Genomic DNA, 16,075 nt, shown 5'->3' with positions numbered 1-16,075 from the left:
AAAACTGCATTTTTACTCCAGTGTGGAATAGTGCTTCTGTAGTAAGCTTTCTTAGCTTCTGTTTAGATTTTAGGGGGTTTCTTTTCTTCTTTTTTTAAACAATAAGACTACTGGAATTACAAAGGGTGAGAGCACCTCCCTTTCCCTACCCTGCTCATATCCACGGCACATTCCTGGTCTTCTGTGTTCCAAAATGCTACAGATTGCACCCTAACTGCAAAACAATAGAAGCAGGTTTCCTGCATCTAGGCAGCATAAAAATGCAAACTTATATTTATAACTCGATCAGATCATAGAAGACTTGGAGAAGAGGAAAATAGCTCGTGCATCAATCTGCTGGGAAAGCAGTTTGGTCTGAAATGTCTCTCTGTGTCTCACGTGAAAGAGAGCCAGGATGATTTTTTTTTTTGTTCTGTTGGCAGTTGGAGAATAAAGCAGATTTTAGACTTTTGCTATTGTATATCCTTTATCAGCTCTCCGCTTCCAGCACTTGTGTATGCACACCCCGCCAATGATCACGCAGGCCAACGCGAAGGGAATCATTGCAATGTACCAGGACAAGCCGACAGCTGGAAAAGTAAAGAAACATTTTCAAAAAACCCTCCCACGAACATAGGAGGAGGAAGAGGAGAAATCACAATAAAAAGGATGCCTGCAAGTTAACCTTCCTGCAGGGTTGATCACCTGTGAAAGGAAAAGGCCTATTGATTTCCCAGAGCACTCTGGGAAATGGGTTTATGAAGATGGGAGTAAGAACTGGAAAACAATAGAGGGTGCAAATTTAAAGTTCAATCCTTTTGCATACACATGACTCTTCCCACCCCCTGCTCAGGACAGCTGTATGCTTTGTATCTTAATTTGGTGGAAGCAGAGACACTCCAAGCAGGAAATAAAAGCACCACATGGAGAGGGAGTACATAACAGCTAGTCCAGCCTCAAGCTGTGTGAATAATTTTCTCGTACAGAGCAGCTTATCAACTTCTAATGATCAAGACTAGACTCTGAGCTTTTTCCCAAAATACAGCTAATTTCCAAGACCAGTGTCCGTCCAGACCATTTTGGATTATTCCAGCCTATATTGGTTCATGGATTGCCTCCTCTGTAGTAATACCTGGGTAGCTCATGGAAGACATAGGCAGCACATCATCTAGCAAAGTGAGTACAAATCTGTCATCATAGGATGCTGGGGTGAGTCATGAGTTATAACTCATAATGAAGACTGTAAATGTTCATGTGCCTTTCTAAGACGGTGTGAGCAAGCTTTGGTGATTCATCAACGTCATGCAAAGAAATAATTAGCACTGCTTCACGTTGTTTTTACAGCTGGTCTGGGCCAATGGTTTATCACACTGCAACGTTAATTGTACTAAGCTTAGGGCTTCTCTTCCCATCACTAGGAGCCAAAATAACAACACCCATCATAATTTACACTTCTTGTTATTTTGGCAGCAGTCTGTGCATGAGGAGAAGGAACACTCTGATCTTTATTCTGCTGTTGTCTTTTTTTTTTCCTACTTGATGAGGAACTGGAGGAGATCTGGCCCTGATGCACCCAATGGGAGTTTGCCAGTAGTCTCCCTGGAGCCATCATTTCACAAAGTGTATCTAAATTTGAGCGCTATCCAGTGAACAGATATACCAGCACGGATCTTTATCACAGAATCACAGAATCACAGAATCACAGAATGTTAGGGATTGGAAGAGACCTTGAAAGATCATCTAGTCCAATCCCCCTGTCGGAGCAGGATTACCTAGATCATATCACACAGGAATGCGTCCAGGTGTGTTTTGAATGTCTCCAGAGAAGGAGACTCCACAACCTCTCTGGGCAGCCTGTTCCACTGTTCAGTTACCCTCACTGTAAAGAAGTTTTTCCTCATATTTATGTGGAACCTCCTGTGTTCCAGCTTGCACCCATTGCCCCTTGTCCTGTCAAGGGATGTCACTGAGAAGAGCCTGGCTCCATCCTCATGACACTTGCCCTTTCCATATTTATAAACATTAATGAGGTCACCCCTCAGTCTCCTCTTGTCCAAGCTAAAGAGACCCAGCTCCCTCAGCCTCTCCTCATAAGGGAGATGTTCCACTCCCTTAATCATCTTCGTGGCTCTGCGCTGGACTCTCTCTAGCAGTTCCCTGTCCTTCTTGAACTGAGGGGCCCAGAACTGGACACAATATTGCAGATGCGGCCTCACCAGGGCAGAGTAGAGGGGGAGGAGAACCTCTCTCGACCTGCTAACCACACCCCTTCTAATACACCCCAGGATGCCATTGGCCTTCTTGGCCACAAGGGCACACTGCTGGCTCATGGTCATCCTGCTGTCCACTAGGACCCCCAGGTCCCTTTCCCCTACGCTGCTCTCCAACAGGTCTGTCCCCAACTTGTACTGGTACATGGGGTTGTTCTTGCCCAGATGCAGGACTCTACACTTGCCCTTGTTATATTTCATTACATTTCTCCCCGCCCAACTCTCCAGCCTGTCTAGGTCCCTCTGAATGGCTGCGCAGCCTTACGGTGTGTCAGCCACTCCTCCCAGTTTTGTGTCATCGGCGAACTTGCTGACAGCGCACTCTATTCCCTCATCCAAGTCATTAATGAATATATTGAATAGTACTGGTCCCAGTACCGACCCTTGAGGGACTCCGCTAGACACAGGCCTCCAACTGGACTCTGTCCCATTGACCACCACTCTCTGGCTTCTTTCCTTCAGCCAGTTCACAATCCACCTCACTACCCGATCATCCAGACCACACTTCCCCAGTTTAGCTGTGAGGATGCTGTGGGAGACCGTGTCAAACGCTTTACTGAAATCAAGATAGACCACATCCACAGCTTTACCATCATCTATCAACCGGGTTACGTCCTCATAAAAGGCTATCAAGTTGGTTAAGCATGACTTCCCCTTGGTGAAGCCATGTTGACTGCCCCTAATGGTCCTCCTATCCTTGATGTGCCTAGAGACAGCACCAAGGACAAGTTGTTCCATTACTTTTCCAGGGATGGAGGTGAGGCTGACCGGTCTATAGCTACCTTGGTCCTCCTTCTTGCCCTTTTTGAAGACTGGAGTGACATTTGCTTTCCTCCAGTCCTCAGGCACCTCTCCCGTTCCCCATGACTTAGCAAAGATGATGGAGAAGATCCCTGAAGAAAGTATCAGTGAGTGACCCACAGAAAGTGTCTCCTCTGAACAGGCTATTCCAAAGTCTACAGGTGAAAGAGGCAACCTTTTTTTCCCAGGCAAAAATTCCCCAGAATACTAGCTCTGACAGTGCAAAAGGCTTGGATGATAACTTAGCATTGGAATAATGATAACAATTATAGCATGTTTATCTCCCAAATAAGCAGTCAAACTAGTTACCTTCCTGCTTGACCCTTGTTGGCAGTACTTGGTAGCCATATCTGTTCTGGGCGAGACATGTAAAGTCTGTGTAAAAATCCACTACTTCGACAGAATCGAAAATCAGTGGCACTTCAATGAAGTTTTCACCATTTTCTACAATTTCTCTGGAAGAAAAAGAAAAATTTAATGTTAAATCCTTTTGTAAGATGGCTTTTCTCTATTTGATGTGTTCATTCTAACAGCACATTGCAAGAAAATGCATTGGATATTTGCTCATTTCTGAACTAGCCCCTCAGCATTAGAGGACACCTGTATCTTCCAGACCAGTTGTGCCAACTATTTGAGTCTCAGCAGTCAGTACCCGTCTTGCACTTGTTGAATCTTCCAGGAACAAAAGAAGATCTGGATTTGTCTTACAAAAATAAAGAAAAGGGAGGGAAGAAAGGCAAGCAGAATTCTGTATATTCCAGTTTATTTCAACCTGATTGTTTCATCAGTCCAACTATTTAAAAGTGGTTTTCTAGCTGCAGTCGAACATTGTCTCTTGATATCTTTTACTCATTTCTGGAGAAGCCGTCCAGCTGCTCTTTAACGATCTGCTCATGAGTCTGCTATGTGCTGGGGCAATGGAGCTCCCTGTGCGCTCCTCCGGGACTGCACCGCAGGAAGGCAGCAACATGGCGGTGGGTGCTTTGCCAGAGATTTCTGCAGGGAATTTGTTTTCCCGGTGGCATTTGAACTGTTTTGCTTTGCTGCCATTCTGACGGCTTCCAGCAGAACTGGGGTGTTTCACACCCTGTGGGCTCCACGTGAGCCCTAGCTGGCACGGTCCTTGTCCTTGTGCAATTGTATAATAATACATAACAGTAATAATGATAGTGATAGTAATAATAAAAATAATTTTTAAAGTCCGGGTAAGAAAGTACATGTGCTGCTCCATTCTAAAGCCTTCAGAGACTATAGCCACAGTACATTTTATGGCTCCTGACCACAGGTTTAATGCACTGTCACTTATCCATGTAAACAACATTATAAATTAATGGTCTCAATCATGATGTGGGGAATGTGAAAACACGTAACAGCTTGGGCATACAGCTGAGTTAGCGTGTTACCTCTGGCTGCAGCTGTGCAATAAACTAAACATGGCTAGGTTGTTATCTGGCACTGATAGCCACAAATGGCCAAAACCAGCTCACATCCATAACTGTTAAACACTCTTGTCCCTCAAAATAGGGATGCCACATCTTCAGACTCTGTTGGGAATGGTCTCTGCCGCATGCTAAATCCTAATCGATAGCCAGGATGTCTTTGGGAAGGTGCTAGCTGGTGAGTGACCAGTTTAGCCATTAACAGCAGAGGCAATGGCACCCCAGCATCCAGGAATCTTCCCGGCTCTGTCCACCATTACAGGCAGAGCCGCCGTGACCCTGGTGAGGGTGATGAACTTTATGGACACTCTCAGCTTCATCAAACGAAGAGATAAAACATGCTGACTTGGACCTCAGCAAAGATATTTCAGTCACTAGGTTTACCTCACATTTGCAAAGCACTAGAAGCATGCCTGAACGTAGAAAGTTAGTGCTGCTCAGGTGACATGTCACAGGTACAGAAAGCAAATCTTTTTCCGCATTTCCTAGTGGGAAAAGCCTTGAGGCATGCAGCTATGAGGCAGCTGAGAGAAGGCTCCACAAGATTGGGAGAGACAATGGATCAAGGCAGGAGGATGTGGGACATCCTGCTTCTCCCTCCCACCAGCATCCCCCCCCCCCCCCCAGTGCTTCCCTGGCGCCAGCTCTAGCACTCACTGGGTGTCTCTGTGAGTCAGTTTAACTCACTAATGTGGAAAAGAACAAGCCTAAGGGGAAAAACAATGATATTTAAAAAATACAGGATAGCTTTCTGTTGTCTTAGTGTGTTCCAAGAACCTCATGAATGTCAGGGAGAGGATGTTGCTGTTTCACTGGCAGGGGGCAAGGAGATAAGAGAGATAAGATAAGGAAGGATCAAGTCCCATTGCTTTCCACTGCAGTCAGCCCTTACATCAACTCAGCTGCCCATGAAAATGTGCTTCAAGTTTAAGCCTCGAAGTTGGTTCATTTGCAATACAACATGAATAAAAACCAGAGATAAAGAACTGATTTCACCCTGCCTGGGTTGGGTTTGGGGTTTTTTTGCTTGTCTGCCTATTTTTTTCTCAGCTCTCACCTTCACTTCAGATCTGTCCATATCCCATTTCATTACCTGGCATTCAGCTGCACTGAGAGCCCCTGTAACACTGCAGGTTAAAACAACAAGCACAAGGAAACGCATTCAGACAGACTTACTGTCGTTCTCCCTCTGCAACTCTGCTTTGCTTGTAAACCACATCGATGGTGGTGTCATTTGCTAGCCATTCCACATCGGTATGGACGTGGCTGCTCAGTCCAACAAACACTTTGCATGGGAGAGTCATCTTGGAACCTGTTGGTAAAAGAAAGATTAAAAAAACGTTTGGATACATATGGAGAACTACACTTTCTCTTGGTGAAAACCAACATCTCCAGTGGGAGATCAAGTTCCCACACACATCAAGCACCACTACATTCAAAACTGAAGTTAAGCCCCAGATTCCTTTTGATCCCTTCACTCCTTGGCAGCAAGACCCTTCAGTTTGGCAGTCCTTCCCACTGGTAACCAAATTATTTTCCCATTGCAACAGTTAGCAACTCTTGCACTAGACACATTCCTCAGGAGGCAAAGCTGTGTTCTTGTGGCCTTGCTTCTTCTGACGTACTGCAGCCCAAAGGGCACGGTGTGATTTACCACTCTGGAGCAACTGCATTAGCCAGCAGTGTAGCTTCACTCAGAGGTGCCATGGACAAGGGCATTCAGCTCAAGGTGTGACCTCCAGATATAAGGTGATCGTGCAAAAATTCAGAAATTTTGCTATAATTTTTGTAACTCAGAGCTAACGATAAAGAGCCTTCAGACTGGTGCGTATCTATATCACATGGAAAACAGAGGGCTCAATAATGCATACAGTTTCAGTATTATATCTGTGCAGATGGTGATAAAAGGGATATAAAACACTTCACGGAGTTAGATAGGCAAAAAAAATTACTTGGTAGTCCTATGCTGATGGAAAGAAAAGTGGCAGGGAAAACTAAGACATCATAGGACATAGTTGTGTGTACAGTACCCAAGTTAAAGATAGTGTAAAATGTACCTGGCATTTTCTGAGAAGAGGAAACGAACCAAAAATTTGTTGTCATAATACAATCTTCAAAGAAAGATTGAGATCCTATCAAGGTACTTTCTAACTAACAACTATCTAGTTCAAACAGTAAAAAGCAATGAAAAAATGTCTCCTCCCAAAAGAGCTAGCTGGCTCATTCAAAGCCACCAGATAACCTAGACCAATCTGAGGAAATATTGAAAATGAATAGTTCGTAGTGAAGGGGAACTCTGAGCAGCTGATTTGAGGGTACAAATATGCTTTCCTTGCTTTGCTAGTGGCTAAGATCTACAGCATTTCTACAGCTTCTCCTACATGGATGACAGCATCTAGTTGTAGACAATAAGATGTAAAAACTACTCCAGCACCAACACTCAGCAAATATAACCAAGATCCAAAGAACTGCAACAATTTTTGCCAACAAATTATACCATAAGAGGACGTGCTCTAATTTTTGCCTGATTAGATGTTTCCAAAAATAATGTTGGGCCTTACCGAGAGCAGCTGATGTTGTTTTTTGTGTTGGATACACAATAATTGGTGTAATTCTCTTCTCTTGTTCTGGAGAGAGAAAGAGAACGGAGAGTCAGTGCTGGCACAATAGAAAATGGGGGCATTGCCCCAGAACTATAGATAGAAATGTGCCACTTTGCTCAACATCTTCCACCTCCCAGGAAAGCATTTGATTTTTAAACCCACTGGCAAATAAGGTTCCCAACTTCCGAGCCCAGAGATCTGTGTTTGTGGAGATAGTGAGGACCGAGCTCACATCTTGATCCTGAAAGCTGCACCATGAGGAATTTAAGGCAGACAAGCGAGCATCTTTTGGAAGCAACTGTAACACTAGGCACTAAGCATGGACCTTCTTATGAGCGGTGAGTGCCGAGGCCCTCGCACATTCATTTCATACTTGCACAAACAGAAAAGCCACGAGCTTAAGCAGAGAACGGATATGCACGTGGCCGAAAATGTCACCCTTAGCGCTCCCGCGCTAGCGAGACATCTGTCTCTCAGAAGTCACTTCCACCGGCGGCTGTCAGTGATCAGCTGGAGGAATCACAGAATCAACCAGGTTGGAAGACACCTCTGGGATCATCGACTCCAACCATTGCCCTGACACCACCATGTCAACTAGACCACGGTACTAAGTGCCATGTCCAGTCTTTTCTCAAACACACCCAGAGATGGTGACTCCACCACCTCCCTGGGCAGCCCGTTCCAATGCCTAATGAAGCAGCACCCTCACGCTGCCCCCGTCGAGGGCCGCCTCCTTCGCGGGCCGCCCCTCCGCACTCGCCCCCTCGGGGCGGGTCTGCCGGGGCGGGCGGTGGAGCGCGGCGAGGCGGGCTGAGCACGCGGGGCGGGGCGGGGCCAGGGGCGGGGCGGCGGGCGCGGGGCGGGGCGGCGCTGGCGGCCCCGGGCACGCCCGCCCCCTGCTGGCGGCTCGGCGCAGCAGCGCCCCGCTCCTCCCGGCGCACCGCCCCCTCCCGCACCGGTTTCAGCCGTTTGCGAAATAGCGGCTTTCCCCCATCCCGAGCGAGCGTTAAGTGTTTTATTTCCTCAGCCCTCTGAAGTCATTTGCGGTGACGAACCCCCCCGAAGACATAAATTATTCGGTTTGACAACCACAGGCGTTTGCAACATGGGTCCTGCCCCGCGCAAAGCTGCTGCGAGTCAGGCAAAGGGGTGACCCCAGCCCTGCCGGGGGCTGTGGGAATCTCATCAGCACCAAAGCCAGCACCCTTGGCGTCCCTCTTTCCTTGGCAGTGCTGAGAGGCAAGTACGAGCTCCTCTCCCAAGCACCGTTAACAAAGAAGAGGTTTTCGTAAGTGCTGTAATGTTCTAAGGGGTCAATATTTACCAACAGTCTCCAGATGAATTGTCCTGGTGATTTCATACATTCCACCTTCAAATGGAAATGACATCTTGCAGGTGTAATAGCCAGCATCTGTTGGTAGTACGGATGTCATGATCAGAGAAGTCGAACCTTTCAGAATTACGAATTTTTCATTGTCATCTTCCAAAGGCAGAGCATCCTGGAGAAAGGACAGCAACTGGTGTTACAGCTCAGATAGGTGTGGTTACACCCCGTGTAACTTCCAGACAGGATTACTTATCCCTACCTCTATGTTATTAAAAGTTCACTTATCACTGGGAAATCTGAGCAGTTCCACTTTCCCACCAAAGGGCAAGTTCTTCAAATGTGTATCCATCTCTAAAATGCTCTGAGACACTATATGTAGTGTGAAGAATCGCTATTTTAGTCTATCAATCATCTACAATGCATGTGTATAACTTTTCAAGAAAATGCACATTTTAGGATGGAAAAGATATAATAGGCTCTTTACTGAGTTCTCTTAAGAGTAGTCACCTAATACATTCTTCTAAGACAAAACCATTTTAGTAACCATGAATGTCTTCACAACACTATTACTTTTCACACATGACCTCATAAGAGTAACATTCTAAGCCATTTTTCTACAATAAATACATTTTAGTAACCATGCAGGTTTCACAAAACTATTGCTTACCCTACATGATTTCATAAACTGTGATAAATTCTGGCTCTGTACCACTAAGGCTCTGTTCATACATGAGTTGGAGCCCTGCTAGGAGCAATGATGTTCCTTCTCCATGGAGGCAGGCTATCTCTTTCTGACAGCTGTAGCAAAAACTATATTGAGGGGGGAAGCCTTTTACTTAGATAAAGGGGTTATAGTCTGCTTCTGAAGTGAAACCTGAGCAGAAACATTTTGCTAGTAGGGTACCAATCATGACATAGGCACTGTCGTATGAAGTCAGCCTGCGTATTGCATCCTATGATAAGAATGATAGCTGCACGAGACAGAGCGTACAATTGTAGTGGGAGTGTAAATAAAAGCTAAACCAATGTATTATGAAAATATAAGAAGAATCCTGTGCTGTCCAGTGCAAGATTGTACAGCTGAGGATGATCAAGTGAAGAATATTTGACCTCGCAAGTAAAACCAGACTTGCCTACTTGAAAAGCCGTGGACTGGCAAGTTAGGCAGGAGAACACTGCAAGCACTGTGTGATAAATCTAGTATTTCCAAATGCTGTGTTCGTGTTGATTAATGAAAGCTACACCATCTGAACAGCTCGCGTGGGGGAAGCATCACTGACAGGTCCTTCTTTAAGGGATTCACTAGAGGGGCCATAAAAAGAAGCATAGCACCAAAGAGAAGGGCCTAATCTGAAGCGGCAAGCCCTGGAGTCAGGGTAGGTAATCTAGCCTTAAAAATAGTTACACTGCCTGTGAGAGCATATAACATGTGGAGCACTTCACCCTGTGCTGACTCCACCCCAGAGAACCTTTTTAAAATATATGCATCTGCCCCAAAATTCCCAGTATATTGTGCTGTGTTCATGGCTTTAACAACATCATGTTCAGGAGAAACCGAAAGTGGAGATGTATGTGCCTTTACAAATAGGTTGGGATGAGGCATTGCACAAAGAGGAGGTGAAAGTTTTACCTTGTACCACTTGAGCTCGAAGCTTGTCCTATTCGGCGTAAAATCCCACAGGTCAGGGCAAACAATCTTTCCAGAGGTGAAAGTGAAGAGGACCTGGAGATAGGCAATCTCCCGAGCAGCTGTTTTCTCCACGACCGTGAGGTGTATGGAGACCTCAGCGCAGTAGGAGGAGTTCCTGCAGACAGAGCGGGAAGAGGTGAGCACCCACCAGTGATGAGGGGAACTCGAGTGACACCCTTAATTTCCTCCTGTCTCCCTTTCCTTCCTTAGCCATCTCTAAGAGGCCAAGACTGAGACTGTACCAAAAGGGATCCTGGAAAATCACTGGTACTGGGGTTTTCAGCACAATCTAAACATGTTGCTGACACATATCTGCCTCGGATCTTCAGTTTTTCTTTTCTTCTTTGTACACGAAGTTTGCTGTGCACCCTTAGGCTAAGGCATGATTTTAGTTTTGCAAGGAGGGGGAACATGCCTGCCTAAACAGTAACAGGTGTGTCATGAACCCTCCACCATTTCCTTGAAAGGAGCCTTGGCTGTGAAAACCCTAATGACTGGGACCTAAAAGATTAAATAAAAAGCTTAAAGCATGTATTAAAATACATCTGCAGTTACTGTTGCACAATCAGTAGGCATTTCCGTGAGCGCATATTATTTTGCATAGCAAAGAAGACATTCCTACCTTGAAAGTTTTACAATATTTAACTTTTCTTTCTGGCCCCAAGTGACAATTGTTTCCAGTCTCAAGGAGGACCAAACTAGGGGAAATGGGTGCTTAAACTATGTCCTTTCCGACCTCTGAAAGCTGCCTCAGAGATGCCTTCACCCAGGGTAGTGCCTGACCCCTCAGAGGCCAGCAAGGCCAGGGGGTTCAGGCTGCAACCTCCTGGAGAGCAGCTGGGGGCTGCGAGCAGACAGACTCACACTACTGCTGGGGCACTGTGGCTGTCACCTACAGGTCAGGCATCTAAATCCAAACTTCTTGCTCAGCAGAATCAGAGATCTGTGATAATTTGCTTGCACCCTCATTTTTCAGTGTTGAAAAAAATCTAGTGGCTTCCCTGTGGGATGATTTGCAATGGAAATACAATTTGTTAGTAACTTATTAACCCTGTAATAATGTTAGCGATGAGGCTATGTACTCGTCTCTTGCATATCTTTTTCAAACAGGTTTCACAGCATTTTACTGTAGCTATCAGTAACACCGCCACAGTGTTATATGGTGAGGAACTGAGGCAGAATAGTCCAAAAATGGGATTAAAGAACACTCTTTAAGGTCTTGGACAACTACTCTGTGCTCTAGGACAATATTTGCAACCTTTTGTTATTCTGGCCTCACTATCAAAGTCTTCTCTTCTGCCCCACCACTTCAATCACTGCTGAAACATGCGGAAAGCCCAACCCAATATGCTGAGCATGATTTATTAACTTGAGTTCTGCCTGTCCATCTCTTCTACTGCTGACACATGTCACTCACGTGGTGTGCCTTGCCAGCAAGGAAACTGCACTGTACACAGGCAGCTCCAGGGATGTAGACATCCGTTTTCCACTACAGACCCCAGAGCAAGGTGTACTGGGAGGCTGATTGGATGGAGGACCTGGCAGGGGACAAGGACCTGGGACACCTTCTGGAGTTCAGACTGGAATGGTGATGGGCGTTTTTGCCTTCCTCAGTCCCCGACAAATCCAGACCCTGGTACCTCTTTTGAAACTGTACGATGGGCTGTCAGATTGTAAATACTCAGAAAAAAATGACCAATAGAGCTGAAAAAAGTCATGGCTCACGTCTCAACCCACTGCAGTATCACAAGTCTTGTACCAGTCTAGTAAATACACATCAGGTCTCGTGAAAGATCTTCTAGTGATACCAAGGCAATCAAATTCGGGTTTAAAATGTGAAGCAGAAGAAAAGTGAAGACCAGGGATAAGGAAGAGGGGAGAAGGAAGCCACTGCAGAGCCACGGTGCCTTGGTATATGCTTTGTAAGGCCATCTGAAGTGCAAACAAGGCTATTTGCTTCTCTGGAGCTGTAACACGAGGGATGTGTTCTGCAGAGTCCCCTGCCTGCAGCATGTCCCCGCTCACCACAGACCTAACTGGCTCGTAAATAAGCTAGAACAAACTCTCACATACATTATTTCCTCATAAGATCATAGCCAGAGTAGCAATACTGTGTCATGATTCATCCAGATTTCAGTATATGTATCTATAGGAGACACACAATGCATTTAAAAGTCCTGACTTTCCACATCTTTTTCTCTAATAAAGTCGTTGAAGAAATTATCTTGTCCAGACATGCTCTGAACACAACTGGAGTTTAGAATCAAGCTAATGGATTTTAGACATAGTCATCTTGTTAGCGCACTGGATTTTCTTTTAAATACCCACCTTCTGGTGCAGATATATACTCCTGAGTCTTCTAGCGTTGCTGGTAAAAACCAGAGTGCATCGCCTTTTGCCCAGATTCTTGAATCTTCATCTCTTCCTGATATCATGGTTTTTGAACCATTTTTATACCATGTGATATTAGGGGTCAAGGCAGAAATATCCAAATGTTTGTATCTGGGGGAAGGGCATTTCAGAACCACGGGTTCTCCATGCAGTTCATAGTAGTGTTTGAAAAACACGGTGTGATCTGGGCAGTTTTCTGTATAAATCAGAGATGTTTTTACATTACTGTCAGCCAGGCACATTAAAAAAAGGGAGAGGGAGACAGGAGGAAAAAAAAAAAAGCAAAGGATGCCCTTACCTGTGCTTTTGACTTGCTGGAGTCTGAAAGCAGAGGTGCCTGCTGTGCACATCACCAGGACAAAGAAAAGCCCACGCATTTTTTCCCAGAGGAAATCAGAAGGAGAAGACAGAGGGAAAATGTCTTGAAATCTACAGAGAAGTTTATTGCAAGACAGAAGACACAATGAAAATACTTAACATTAACTTAAGAATTAACTTTTTTCCTCACTCCCGACCTGGTGAGCTTCGGTTCACCCTTAGTGAGCAGAAAGGCTTCCTCATCCCTAGTTTATGGGGGCTGACTTGTGGAACAAGAGCATCTGGCTTGCCACAAACACATCACTTCTGTCCCTTCCCTTTCACTCCAGGAGATGCAAACAACATACCACAAGATGCTGCTGTCCCCGCAGCTTTTCAGTGCAACCGCTATGAGTGGAAAAATGTAGCTCTGCTTATTTTGCAATAAGATGTGACACAAGCATGGGTCAGCCACTTCGAGTTTGCTGTAGTGTAGTAGCTTGGGTGAACACAGGAGCAAAGATAGAATCATAGAAACATAGAATCTTTTTGATTGGAAAGGGCCTTTAAGATCATCAAGTCCAATGCAGCAGAATAGACTTTAGTTCTCTTAAGCAGTCACTTCAGGTGTCTCCCGAGGTTGTACTACCCTCATTAAATCCTGTTGTCACTTTATTTTCCCCACTGTGGCTACCAAAGTAGGCCAGCTAGCACAGATCAGGCTGCAGGCAAACTTCCTGCTATAATCAGAGCCAGGCTTTCAAAGTCTCCAAGAAATGTTTCTCTTGGGACAAAAAACTTTGACTCCTGTGGCATGCACACCCATCTTGCTGTTGGTGTGCAAGTGAGTTTGCAGCGTGGACACTATTACTATCTGTGCTAAAAAAAAGATGAGGAAAACCCTGAACAACTTGTCCTAAAAATCAGACACAGTGACACTAAGGGAAAACAAAACTATCCACTGCCAGTCATTCATTCATTGTCATCTGTATTGGCCTGGTGTGGGCAAAGCATCTTCTGAATACATCACTGAATGCTTTCTGGTCTTCCACGAGGTTTCAGTTGCTGCTACTCAGTTGATTGATTATGTGTTATCTCAGTGTACCACAGGCAAAAATACATAAAACACGCTAAATATAGGCACCAGTTTATGCGCTGTGTAAGGTATTTATGTGCAATACAGTACACACATGCGCGTGGTACATACTATTTCCATTTTATATACAGAAATGTAAATTGCATGCATTTAACATTAGCCTAACACTATGATTGTCCCGTAGGATGAATACTAAATGACAGGACAACTACTTCAAATTGTATCCAAAACCAAGAATGTATTTCTACCAATATTACACAGTGATATTCATAGGTACTCACCTTCAGGCATCTTCTGTGTACCCCATCATGCTTATACTTATAATGATGTTTTAATCCAAATTTCTCCCTGTTCCAGTAGCTATATTTACCTGACATCTGATAATTTGATTGTAATAAACTATTTTCAGCTTATTGTCTTCTCTACAACACCACAAAGCCAACCTCTTGCTCAATAATACTATTTCATAACCACAGGTCATGTCCCCTACCGCTAGATCTGCAAGGGTTTCCAGGGCACTGGCATGGAGTTGTAGCCCCTCTCAGGGCTACACCTCGACTAGGTGCTAGTGACTTTGTCTGCAACATTAACAAACCCCATGGTTCACATCTAATACCCTGTAACAGGAGTTTGTCTCTCATTAGATCCTTTGTCTGATGAAAATACTTGGTTATTTTGTTCAGAGCTTTCTAGTCCCTTTGGTTTAGTATCTAGCAATCTCCATAAGCCCCACACAGCCTGAGGGTTTAGGGGAGGTTTTCATTCCCAAATTTCTATCAGATTCACTTACCTCTGGTTCTGCAGCCTTTCAGCCATTAGCTTCTCATGAAAAGATATAAGAAGATATAAGACTGAAATCTTCTAGTGAGGATCTTATATAGGGTTTAGCTCAACACACAGCGGAAATTTGTCTCTTGTTGCTCAATCAGGTTTGTGTCAGAACCAAACGACATTTTAGACCCACCTTTCTTTCCTTCCGTAGAGTGAGGATGAAAGAAACAGAGACACAGAGTGAGGGAAAAAAATATGTATTTGGATTTCCCAAAAAAGGGGAAATGACTGCTAAATATATGACTAAATTTCCCTTTTTCTGACGAATGGTGGTTTGCATACACTCGTGTCTTCACATGACTATTTCACACTCTACCTCAAATAAAAAATTCTCATGGGTAACAAAAGGTGTCCTGCAGCACAGTCAGCAGCTAAATAATTGCAATCTTCACATAATGTGGTTTAGCAAGTTCTTCATGGCCAACATCAATCTTTTGTGATTTCCCAGATCACTTGTGAATCACAAATGCTTGATTCCCCTTTCCTTCTGTAACATCCATCTTAGCGTCACAGCTTACATTAAGGCTCTCTTTGCAATGGACTATAAAGAATTAGCAGATATAAGCAGATTATGGCATCCAGGCTCATGAGCAGAAGGGGTAAGAAATGGGTTATGAATTGTGGCAATGTTGGCCTACACCTGTTTGGAAGAGGGCAATCTCAGGAGGGACTTCAGTCTGGAACTGGACCACAAGCCAGTTTTTGTACTGATATGTGATGCCTTCTGCAGGCAACCCTGCATTTCTTACAGTCTCTTGATCCCTCAGCGAGCAGCTGTCATGCACTGCCTCATTGCTAGCCCAGGAAGGCAGTCACAGAATCAACCAGGTTGGAAGAGACCTCTGGGATCATCGAGTCCAACCGTTGCCCTGACACCACCATGGCAACTAGACCATGGAACTAAGTGCCATGTCCAGTCTTTTCTTAAACACATCCAGAGATGCATGGTGTCCGGCTGACCTGCCGGAGCTGGAGTCAGCACGCAGGTCCCTGCTAGCAGACCTGCTAGATACCTAAAGTATCCTCCCCACACTTCGTAAACCTCAGCTGAGCAGTCCTGGTCTGGAGCACTGGGGTCCTAGCCTAAAGCTCAGGCTTTGTGGCACCCTCACTAACCAAATAATGACTGAGTAATAAAAACAACACAGCTGTTTATCACAGTAAGCATGTAAGAACTATTTTTTATTTAATCCTAACATAATTAATGAACTCTTTCTTTAACTAATATCAACCTCAGTTACACCGGAGACCTCAGAATATTGTTTAAGAGATGAAAAATCATCAGTTTTTGAGACCATGCTGCCATCTACTTTGGAGAGAAGAAATGTATAGATGATGACAATCTTTGGGG

The 16,075-nt window shown here is 44.8% G+C and overlaps 1 protein-coding gene across 1 annotated transcript; it reads right to left on the bottom strand.

Annotated features, from left to right (window-relative positions):
• Positions 1–441: 441 nt before the first annotated feature.
• On the bottom strand, positions 442–14,709 carry IL1R2 (interleukin 1 receptor type 2). The gene is made up of 9 exons (XM_068425206.1): positions 14,684–14,709; positions 12,799–12,929; positions 12,438–12,696; positions 10,050–10,224; positions 8,417–8,591; positions 7,051–7,116; positions 5,666–5,801; positions 3,360–3,505; positions 442–569 (listed from the first exon to the last, which is right to left on the bottom strand). The coding sequence occupies exons 1-9, from the start codon at positions 14,707–14,709 to the stop codon at positions 442–444; spliced, it is 1,242 nt and encodes a 413-aa protein (XP_068281307.1).
• Positions 14,710–16,075: the final 1,366 nt, after the last annotated feature.

The sequence above is a fragment of the Nyctibius grandis genome, chromosome 2, assembly GCF_013368605.1.
Source record: "Nyctibius grandis isolate bNycGra1 chromosome 2, bNycGra1.pri, whole genome shotgun sequence".
Lineage (NCBI taxonomy): Eukaryota > Metazoa > Chordata > Aves > Nyctibiiformes > Nyctibiidae > Nyctibius > Nyctibius grandis.
Note: the sequence above shows the minus strand (reverse complement) of the source record. Positions and strands in the feature narration are given on the sequence as shown.

Bases quoted from the DNA above. Each gene is read 5' to 3' on its own strand.
- IL1R2 (XM_068425206.1), bottom strand. From the start codon at position 14,709: ATGGCTGAAAGGCTGCAGAACCAGAG. The intron at 12,697-12,798 runs GTAAGGGCATCC...TGATTTATACAG, and splicing joins CCAGCAAGTCAAAAGCACAG to AAAACTGCCCAGATCACACC. The intron at 3,506-5,665 runs GTAAGTCTGTCT...TTTTTCTTCCAG, and splicing joins GTTGCAGAGGGAGAACGACA to AGAAATTGTAGAAAATGGTG.